We start from the raw sequence: 11525 nt of genomic DNA, 5'->3' as shown, positions 1-11525 counted from the left end.
AGTAGTCTAAACTCTCTTTGTTATTATGATGTTTATTTAATGGTTTGTAGACTTATGATGTTTATGTTTGGTGATAAACACCGGGGTGTTTCTCCCCCTTACGACTTTAATTAAGTATTGCTATGTTATTGTGATTTAATGAGTTAGTTCCATCCTTAGCCTGTGCAATCACCGTGGAGAGGTGGTTGTGGCGGTGACATCTCTGTTGGAGATTACATTCAAGATGTTAGTTTAAAGTGTGTAGAAGGAAGACACTCTTGTCCCACATTGGAAGGATAAGGGACTAATTCCCACCTTTTTAATACCAACCCATTTAGAAGGCTTAAACTATTGTAGAGAGAGAAGGAAAGGGAACCCCACACGCGCGCCGCCGCCGCCGCCTGGCTCAGTTCGCACGCGCGGTGGGGTGGGGTGGGGTGGGGTCAGCGTTTTTCTCGGGCTTTATTTTAATTCCGAGTTTTTTCCCTTTTAGAGGTAGATTTCATGTAGAAATCTACCATCCACACATTAAGTTGTGGTGGAACAAGTCTTCCTATTCTTGTGGGCATTTTCACCACAATTCTTCCTAAAATCGTGGAGCATGAATGGCTGAGAGGGGAGGGGCGGGTATTTTCAATACTATAAATACCCTGCTTCTCCTCAGTTCTATTCACTCATCAAATTCTCTTCTTCTCTTCTGCAATCCTGAGCTTCGGTGTTAACTGGTCGAAAGTAACCGGTAAGACTACAACCGTCTCCGGGAAATTTTTGCTTTTAAGGTAGTGTCTCGCACACGTTACCGATCCCTTCAGGATTCATCCATTCTCAGCCTATAAAAAACAGTAGCCCCATGTCTACGACATATTTATCCGAATTTTCCCCAACAGTTAAAAGCAAAAATATTTATTTTTTATTTTCAGATATGATGTCGAGCTTCGTACCTAAGCCTGCATCTGACCTTGCCAAGCTTCAACCTCTTGACGGCCTAAACTATCGTCGTTGGGCAGTCAAGATGCTCATACACATCGAATCTGCTGAACTGGAATACGTTCTCACGTATGTTCCTGAACCTGCTCAAGCGAAAGTTGCTGACTCCACTAATCCTCAAACAGAGGACGGCTCCACTTCAACCCCTGCGTCTGTAACACCTAAACCTGTCACAACTGACAAGTCTCAAGACATCCGGGCTAAGTTCGAGCGGGACAACAAAACGGTTCGCGGTCTTCTGCTGCATCACATGTCTGACAACCTGTTAGACATCTATGCTAAATACAAATCTACAAAGGAGATCTGGGACATGCTCAAAAGGAAGTATGGCGCTGATGATGCTGGTCAGAGGAAGTACACGGTTGGGAGGTGGCTCAACTATCGTATGGTGGATACGAAACCAGTGATCGAGCAAGTGCACGAGTATGAGAATTTGGTGTCCGACCTTGAAGCTGAACTCATTCCGGTAAGTGAAGTACTACAAACCTATGCCTTACTTGAGAAGTTGCCAGAATCCTGGGGAGAGTTTCAAAACAAAGTAAAACATGAGTCCAAGGATTACTCCTGGGAAGAGATGGTCAATCACATCAACATAGAAGACGCCTATCGACAAAGGTCTGTTTCTAATTCTGGTACGTTAAAAGCTAACATGGTTGAATCCAGTGATGTTAAAGGTGATAGGTCCAGAACTGGGAGTGGTGGACAAAATAAAGGCTGGAAAAGAGGAGTCAAAGCCAATAATAACAACAAGTTCAAAAACAACCAGAAGAAAGGGAAAGGAGGACCTTGTTACGTCTGTGGGAAGAATGGTCATCGCGCGGCGCAGTGCTATCGCCGATGGGGCGCAAACGACCAAAAGAATGTCCAACAAGAGAACAAGCATCAAGCAAACGTGGTGGAAGAGACTGAAGTCATAGCAGCGGTTGTGACGCTGGAAGCAAATGTGGTGACTGGCACGGAAGAATGGATCATAGACACTGGAGCAACTCGGCACTTCTGTGCGAGTAGGATCATGTTCAAGGAGTTTCGTGCCTTCACTCAAGGACAAGGAGATCAAGTCTATATGGGAAACGACAGTACTGTTGAGGTAAGAGGAGTAGGAACAGTAGAGATAAAACTCAATTCCACAAAGTATCTATTTCTGTCTAATGTGTTGTATGTCCCCACTATGCGGAGGAACTTGGTCTCAGGGCCCTTGTTGGTTAGGGCCGGGATCAAACTTGTGTTTGAATCCGAGAGAATGATCATGACCCGTAGAGGGGAGTACCTAGGGAAGGCTTATTTACGTGGGGGGCTGTTTGTTTTACCCCTCATTGCATTCACTTCTGCAAACTTTGAAACTTTCATGAATAATCTTGCCAAACGTAATGGCGGTTCTGCGTATATTGCTGTTTCTTTTGATGTATGGCATGCTAGATTAGGGCACGTTGGTCTCAAATGCATGAGTAGATTAAAAACCATGAATATGCTCTCAAACGTACAAGATGATTCGCTTTCTCAATGTGAAGTATGTGTTGAAGCTAAACTAGCTAGAAAACCTTTCATTACTGCAAAGCATCATACAACTTGTGCTCTAGAGTTAATACACTCAGACATAGCTGATTTTAAAAATACCGAGACAAAAGGAGGAAAGCGATATTATATATCTTTTATAGATGATTTCACTCGTTTTTCAAAGATATATCTGCTTAGAACTAAAGGTGAGGCAGAACAAAAGTTTGTAAGCTTTAAAACTGAAGTAGAAAATCAGTTAGAGAAAAAGATAAAAAGACTTAGGTCTGACAGAGGTGGAGAGTATGAGTCTACCTCCCTCAAAACCTTTTGTGAAAAACATGGAATCATCCATGAGGTGACAGCACCCTATACACCACAACAAAATGGTGTGGCTGAAAGGAAAAATAGAACCTTAAAGGAAATGATAAATGCTTTTCTAATAAGCGCAGGCGCTTCTAACTCTTTGTGGGGGGAAGCTGCATTAACAGCTAACCACATCCTCAACAGGATACCTCACAAAGGTTATGATAAAACTCCATATGAGCTATGGAAAGGTTACGCACCCAATCTAAAATACTTCAAAGTGTGGGGGTGCCTGGCCAAGGTAGGTCTTCCTTACTTCAAGAAACCTAATCTTGGCCCTAAAACCTCATATGCAATATTTGTGGGGTATGCAGAAAATAGCGCTGCATATAGATTTATGTACCTAGACGGCCACTCTATGTGCGAGGCACGAGAGGCCGATTTCTTCGAACACATATTCCCACTAAAACGTGGATCAAATACCTATGAAAAAGTCTCGTCCTCACTACCTTCAACTTCTGAAACAGAACTTGAGTCAGAAGAACCTAGAAGGAGTAAGAGAAAAAGGACCGAGACAAGTTTTGGGCCTGATTTCATTACGTACATTTCTGAAGTAAATGACATTAATGAAATTTCTGATCAGTTTGTGTGTCAGTTAATTCGAGAGGAGGAACCAAAATCCTTTGAGGCAGCTATGCGCTCAGTCGATGCGGTCTTCTGGAAAGAAGCAATACAAAGTGAGCTAGATTCAATCAAATCTAATCACACTTGGGAGGCTGTAGACCTACAGAAGGGAGCCAAACCTATTGGCTGTAAGTGGATCTTCAAAAGGAAGATGAGACCCGACGGGTCAATTGAAAGGTTCAAAGCAAGACTTGTGGCTAAGGGATATAAACAGAAGTTTGGTGAAGACTACTTCTGCACCTATTCTCCTGTAACGAAAATAGCCACAATACGCATATTGTTTGCTCTAGCGTCTTCTCACAAGTGGGTGGTCCATCAAATGGATGTAAAAACAGCTTTCCTAAATGGAGACCTGGAAGAAGAAATTTACATCTCTCAACCTCCTGGATGCGCCAACCCCGGGCAAGAAGGGAAGGTATGTAGACTAGTAAAATCCCTATATGGGTTAAAGCAAGCTCCCAAACAGTGGTACGAGAAGTTCCACAAAACACTGTTAGATCTGGGATACACGGTAAACCGATCAGATGCTTGTTTGTACTCAAAAGAGATTGAGTCTAGCATTGTCTTGATTTGCATTTATGTAGATGATATGCTAATCTTTAGCTCAAATATAAATGCAATAAAAGAGACAAAGAGGTCTCTGTGTGACAAGTTTGATATGAAAGATATGGGCGAAGCTGATGTGATACTTGGAGTGAAAGTCATCAAAGAGAAAGATGGCTACAAGTTATCACAGGGTCACTACACAGAGAAACTGCTAAAGAAGTTTAACAGTTTTGAAGTGAACCCTGCTCAAACTCCATATGACCCAAGTGCAAAACTCTCGAAGAACACAGAGGCAAGTGTGTCTCAAGAGGAATATGCGAAAATAATCGGGAGTCTGATGTTCTTAATGAACTATACCAGACCTGATATTGCACTTGCGGTAAATCGACTAAGTCGATACACTCATAATCCCAGCGATACCCATTTGAATGCACTAAAGAGGGTGTTACGCTACCTAAAGGGAACGATGAACTGGGGATTGCACTTTTCTGGATTCCCAGCGTCCCTAGAGGAGTATTGCGATGCGAATTGGGTGAATGATAGTAATGAGGTGAGCTCCACCAGCGGGTATGTTTTTACCATGGGAGGAGCAGCAGTATCGTGGAAGTCCACGAAACAGGCGTGCATAGCCAGATCAACGATAGAAGCTGAATTTATAGCTCTTGATCTAGCAGGGCAAGAGGCTGAGTGGCTTAGAAACCTACTGGCAGACGTGCCATTGTGGGGGTCTTCTACGCTGTCAGTGCCCATACATTGTGACTCGCAAGCTGCGATATGCGTAGCCAAAAATAGTGCCTATAATGGTAAGAGGAGACACATAAGAGTCAGACATGAGTCTGTGAGACAACTAATTCTAAGTGGCGTACTTTCACTAGAATATGTGAAATCCGAAAAGAACATTGGAGATCCTCTCACGAAGGGGCTAAACAAAAGAGCCATCCTCGAAACATCGAGGGAGATGGGCTTAATAGCGATACAGTGAGCAAACTTCGAGGTTATATAAACCTGGAAGCTAAACACACCTATTTAGAGATAGGTCTCAGGTCAAAGAGTTGACCTTACGAGAAAGACCAAGTTATATATTCTTACAGGGTGATTGCTGGTGTGTGAACTGAGTTCAAAACTAACTCTTCTTTCGATAGTTCAAGATCTAATTCACTATCAAAGGAGAAAGTTACTCAAGTCACTACGTGTTAGTTCAAGGTACAACCACTGACATTAAGATCAGCACTCGTGCCAGAAATTCCGTCTTCTTCTTGCCACCTTGAATGTGTGGGGGATTGTTGGAGATTACATTTAAGATGGTATTTTAAAGTGTGTAGAAGGAAGACACTCTTGACCCACATTGGAAGGATAAGGGACTAATTCCAACCTTTTTAATACCAACCCATTTGGAAGGCTTAAACTATTGTAGAGAGAGAAGGAAAGGGAACCCCACACGCGCGGCGCCGCCGCCGCCGCCCACCCGGCATGGCTCAGTTCGCACGCGCGTCGCGGTGTGGTCAGCGTTTTACTCGGGCTTTATTTTAATTCCGAGTTTTTTCCCTTTTAGAGGTAGATTTCATGTAGAAATCTACCATCCACACATTAAGTTGTGGTGGAACAAGTCTTCCTATTCTTGTGGGCATTTTCACCACAATTCTTCCTAAAATCGTGGAGCATGAATGGCTGAGAGGGGAGGGGCGGGTATTTTCAATACTATAAATACCCTGCTTCTCCTCGGTTCTATTCACTCATCAAATTCTCTTCTTCTCTTCTGCAATCCTGAGCTTCGGTGTTAACTGGTCGAAAGCAACCGGTAAGACTACAACCGTCTCCGGGAAATTTTTGCTTTTAAGGTAGTGTCTCGCACGCGTCACCGATCCCTTCAGGATTCATCCATTCTCAGCTTATAAAAAACAGTAGCCCCAGGTCTACGACATATTTATCCGAATTGTCCCCAACAATCTCCACTAGTTTATTAGTTAAGATTGTTTATCCGCTGCTTAGTTTATATTAATGTTGGTTTTAAGTTTAAGAAAAGTGGGGTGTTACAACAGGACCAGATATTGCTCATGCAGTGGGTATTGTTAGCAGATTTCTTTTAAATTCAGGGAAAGAACATTGGGATGCTATTAAGTGGATTCTGAGATATCTTCGGGGTACTTCAAGTCTGAGTTTGTGTTTTGGTATAGGGTGTTAGTAATGTTATTATTTGTTATTATTATTTATTATCCTAAGTCTAGTAATATCTTGTATTAGAATAAGTCTTGTATGACTAGGCTATTAGTTAGGAGATAATAGTGGTATAGTTTTATATACTCTCCTGTAACTCTGTTTTGTTGAAACAGAATAACAATCCTTTCTCTAATCTGGTATCAGCCAAAAGTCGATCCTCCCTCTCTCCTCTTTTCACCGACAACCACCGTGAACCTCCCACCACCACCATGTCATCAAACTCCTCCGAGAGGACTATTTCCGTCGGCGGTGGCTCATCCCCGTCCGGCAACAACCCACTAACGGGAGCTCATCACTTCATATCTATGAAGTTGACATCCAGAAATTTCCTATTCTGGCATACACAGCTCATTCCGTTTCTTCGCGGACAGGACCTCCTCGGCTTTGTGGATGGCACCTCATTGTGCCCTCCTCCCACTATCATTTCTCCACCCGACGGCACCTCCGACTCCGGCGCGATAACGGCGGCCCCAATCCCGAATCCGGCTCACAAAGCCTGGGTTCAACAGGATCAGTCGATTCTTTCTCTTCTCATCTTGTCAATGTCTGACGAGGTTCTTCACCTTGCTGTTGGGCGTAACACGGTGGCAGAAGTATGGCGATCCATCTGCACGGCCCTCGGCTCCAATACCCAAGCAAGATGCCTGAACTTGCTTGGGCAGTTTCAATCCCTCCGGCAAGGTGGCTCGACGGCGGCGGACTACCTCGGCAAGGCCGAACTGCTCGTTGCCGCTCTCGCACAGGCCGGATAACCTCTATCCCTTGCAGAACAAAATCTGTATGTTCTACGGGGCCTTCGACCGGAGTATCGGGCCTATGCGGCTTCCCTCACCGCCAACACGCCAGTATCTCTCCCGCAACTGGCTGAGTCGGGGTACTTCAAGTCTGAGTTTGTGTTTTGGTATAGGGAAACCTATTCTTACCGGATATACTGATTCTTATATGGCTGGAGACATTGATACGAGGAAATCTACTTCAGGCTATCTGATTACCTATGTAGAGGGAACAGTTTCGTGGCAATCAAGATTGCAAAAGTGCATTGCTTTGTCTACCACTGAAGCTAAGTTCATAGCATCTGTTGAGGCCAATAAAGAAATTTTATGGATGAAGAAGTTTATTCAGGAACTCGGGTTTGTTCAAGACAAGCATGTGCTCTATTGTGATAGTCAGAGTGCATTTCATCTTGCAAAGAACTCCACGTTCCATTACAGGTCAAAACATATTGACACAAGATATCGTTGGATTAGAGATATCTTGGAGTGCAATATGCTTGAACTTGAAAAGATTCATACTGATGATAATGGGTCTGACATGATGAACAAATCGTTGCCAAGAAGAAAGTTTGAGGTGTGTTGCTCTATCGCCGGGATAGCGATACCTTCCACATAGTCGGGAGGGGGGATTTGTTGGGATTGAGCTTCCCTCCTGTGTGGTAAATAGCTCAATTTGGACCAAGCCAATTTATATTCACTATAATATATTTGTTAGCTTGATGGAAAAGTTTGATGACAAATTATTTGTCTTGGAGAATGGGATATGGGTAGAAGTTGGAGCAGAAAGTTGGAGAGAAGGAATTTGGGTAGAAGTTGAAGGGTGGAAGTTGGAGCAAAAGTATGGGATGAGGTTTGAAGATAATTTCCCTTCACTTGCTTTCTTCCCCATTTTTCCTTTCTATGTCGGCAGAACCTATCTATAAAAAGGGGATGCAATGCTCATTCTTAATGAGAGAGAAATCCACATCTTCCACAAGCTTCCACATAATTCCATTTCGACAGTTTTGATAGAGAAAGAAGAAAAATCTTATTTTTCTTATCTCTTCGGCAGAGGCATCAAAAGAAAACAGAATTCAATTTTTCATTCGTCCTTTTTCACGGCAGTTCGCCGCAACGGAAGGTTTTCCTAGCTCTTGGGTATTATCTTCATCAAATACTTTGAGGTCAGCTTGTATTTATTCCAAGCACATTTTGGATGCGAGATATTATTCCTTTTAGCCTGTGGGCAACCATAATATACGAGAAACCTGACCTCGTATGATAGCGGAAGCGTAGCCGTGCTGATCTCCAGCCATAGTTGATGTTCCTGTTGTGTTGCCTCTTAACGGTAGACCGTCAGCCATGTTTTGCCTCAGACCTGACTCAGAACCCTAGATGGTGTATTGGTGTCTACTGAGCGGTCTGAGTACCGTAACTGAATGTGCTATCTAATCCATAATCCTGTATCCCATCAATCCAGGTTATATTAGGCACAGAGTTTGGTTGACTAACAACTACTAGTTATTAAGTCCAACCAGATCACTTAATAAGCCTAGTCAACTTGCACCACTTAATTAAGGCCCTAATATATAATGTATAATATATATTATTAGGGAAAATCTTACATTCTCCCACTTGGTGCAAGTACTAGCACAACCTTCATCAAAGAACAAAACACACGAATCATAGTGAATCTTACACCGTCAGCCATTCCTTTTAGCCTGTGGGCCACGGTAGTGATCCCGTGGTTTTTGGGGGTTTTCCCGTGGTTTTTGGGGGTTTGCACGTAAATCTTGTGTCCCTTATATCTGATATTTATTTTGGCGGTTCTGTGATTTTCATTTGTCAACTTCTTATCAGTTTCTGCTAATTCCTTTAGTTAGCTGATTCACTATATATAGTATTATGTCTACGATATATATATGTTCGTTGTACCTCTCCAATTGTTGTTTGACTATTGCAATGTATACAAATTGGAGGTATAAGTGCTTTCCAACTTGTATCTTATAAAAAATGGCTAATCCGCTTATTTTTTGAAATATATTTTTATATTATAATATTTATATATTTGATTTATATAATATAAAAATTAACGTTTAATTTCACATATAAACGTATATTAATGTATAAATGTATATTATATTGATTCAATTCTTTAACGAGAATATTCATAATCATACAAATATATAATTTTAAAACATAACGTATGTAATTTTTTTTTTTTTTGAAAGCTAACGTATGTAATTATTATGTTTAAAAATGACAATAATTATTCAATATGAAATGATCATTTAAAACGCAGGACTCAATTGATAAAAAGTAAGCAATGTATGTTATTTCAATTAAAGATTGACCAAAAATTTAATTACATTATCATGAATCATATACAAATATATAATTATAAAACATAATGTATTGAAATTATTATGTTTGAAAATGATTTGTATATTCAGTTTAATGGTGGGCAATCACTCAGCTCCCTCAATACATATAATTCCTAAACAGCACCGGCAACAACGTTCCTATGGTTGATTGAGATATACTGTCCTTCCATTCAGTGGTTGCAGTGGCCTTGCATTTTCCTCGTAACCCTAAACAACAAATTCAAAACATCAAATATTTGTACCATTCTATGTATATATGTGTCACAGATTAAATCTATGTAGATAGATACATAATTCAGTACTTACATCATCAACAGCTTCCTTTAATAAGTTTATCTGTTCCTGTGATACTGTCTTTACCTACAAAATCAAACAGTTTTATCACTGTGTGAGTGAGAGAAAGAGATACATGCATATTTAATTTTCTTGGATTATGAGAGAAATCTGCAGCCACTATTCGATGGTGTGCACTGATAAATCCCGCTTTGTGATTCTTGTTGGTCAAAGAACCAACCTAGGTTGCCCATAGCTAGGTAAACCAGCCCAACTAAATTGACCATATATAGCTAGGTAAACCAACCCAACTAGGTTGCCATATATATATAGCTGGGTAAACCAGCCTAGCTAGATAGGTTGCCAATAGCTGAGTAAACCAGCCCAGCTAGGTAGCCCAGGGCTAGGTAAACCACCCCAACTAGGTAGTCCATATGTAGCTAGGTAAACCAACCCAGCTAGGTAGTCCATATGTAGCTAGGTAAACCAACCCAGCTAAGTAGTGCATATATAGCTAGGTAGCTAGGTAAACCGCTAGGTAAACCAACCCAGCTAGGTTGGCAACAGCTAGGTAAACCAGCCCAGATTGCTCATAGTTAACCGGCTCAAACAAAGAAGGTTGAGATTCAAACTCGTGACCTTGTGGTTGTATCCTTAGTCATCTTGGGTGGGTGTTGGGGAGGTTAAGGTTAGGATACAGACCTCTTTGGTTACTGTCCAGATGACACCCTGTGAGCATGGTGGGGTAGTGAGGGAACCAATGAATCTGTAATATTTCTTGCCCTCATATGTGATCTTTCCTGGATTAAGGGCGCCTAAAGCTTTACCATTGCGATCAACTTGCCTGATGCTGTTCAGCAACTGGAGTGGAACCAAGAAATTAATTAATTAATGTATATAAGATCAATTCAATTCTATTGTATATATATATATAGAGAGAGAGAGAATTGAATGGTACTTACTTGTCCAAGGAACTTATCAGGTTTTCCTATTTTGTATAAGATGGAGACAGCAGCAAATTCATCTTTTGCACTCCTATGAACCAGATGAATCTCCATATCAACCTTTTTGCCGTTCACAGTGTTCTCAGAGGGAGTATGCCAGTGGCATTGTAACATGAAGTAATCAGTACCGTTAATGATAATCTTTCCGGCATCACCTGTCCACTGGATCTGCATGCATGCAACAATTTATTATATAATTGACCCGGGATATATGTAGATAAACTAAGTCATAAATTATAAGTGTAAAATAGTATGTAAATGAATTGTAATAATATTGGGTGGATTAATGTAAAAATATTAGCTAGCCAAGACAATGGACTTCGAAGGCCAACCCTAGCTAGGTCCCTAATCTTGGGTCTGGGTCACCTGTCCTGATCCGAATCATCTATCTTGGTCCAAGTCATCTTCTTGGACAGAGATCCTGGGCTATTGGACCCCGGATTTTCATTCTTGAGTAGTTTTCAATATCTCTATCAGTTACAAAATCCAACAAAACTAAAACTACTTGGAACCAATTAATTACCTGAAGAGCATGGCCTTTGTTGATGATTATAGCCTCAGACGATTTGTAACGTCGAATCAACTCCCCAAATTTGGAGGTAACCTTAACAGTGGAGTCATCAATATTAATGGGAGACTGCATGTTACCAGCATTGCAGACTGTATAATTTGTGTGAAGTTTTCCCCATTTCCCTGGGCCATTCTCAGCTCCACTAATATAGGTAAATTTGGTTCCCTCACTCTCACTGGCTAAGGAGATGGTTTGTGATGAGAGGAAAAGGATTGAGATGATGAGGAGGATGAGTGGATTGTCCATTATTTCAGACCTTCAAAACTTGCATTGACAACAATATAGTTTTGAAGGCCGGATTGAAGAAATTTATTATTATTTACTATTTCTT

At 41.3% G+C, this 11525-nt stretch overlaps 1 protein-coding gene across 1 annotated transcript; it reads right to left on the bottom strand.

Annotated features, from left to right (window-relative positions):
* Positions 1–9304: 9304 nt before the first annotated feature.
* On the bottom strand, positions 9305–11525 carry LOC109174241 (alpha carbonic anhydrase 4-like). Its single transcript, XM_019323486.1, has 5 exons — positions 11147–11525; positions 10582–10791; positions 10322–10480; positions 9653–9706; positions 9305–9553 (listed from the first exon to the last, which is right to left on the bottom strand). The coding sequence occupies exons 1-5, from the start codon at positions 11438–11440 to the stop codon at positions 9485–9487; spliced, it is 786 nt and encodes a 261-aa protein (XP_019179031.1). The 5' UTR covers positions 11441–11525; the 3' UTR covers positions 9305–9484.

The sequence above is a fragment of the Ipomoea nil genome, unplaced genomic scaffold (assembly GCF_001879475.1).
Source record: "Ipomoea nil cultivar Tokyo-kokei standard unplaced genomic scaffold, Asagao_1.1 scaffold0579, whole genome shotgun sequence".
Lineage (NCBI taxonomy): Eukaryota > Viridiplantae > Streptophyta > Magnoliopsida > Solanales > Convolvulaceae > Ipomoea > Ipomoea nil.
The sequence above is the reverse complement of the archived record's forward strand: the minus strand, read 5'-3'. Positions and strand labels throughout refer to the sequence as shown.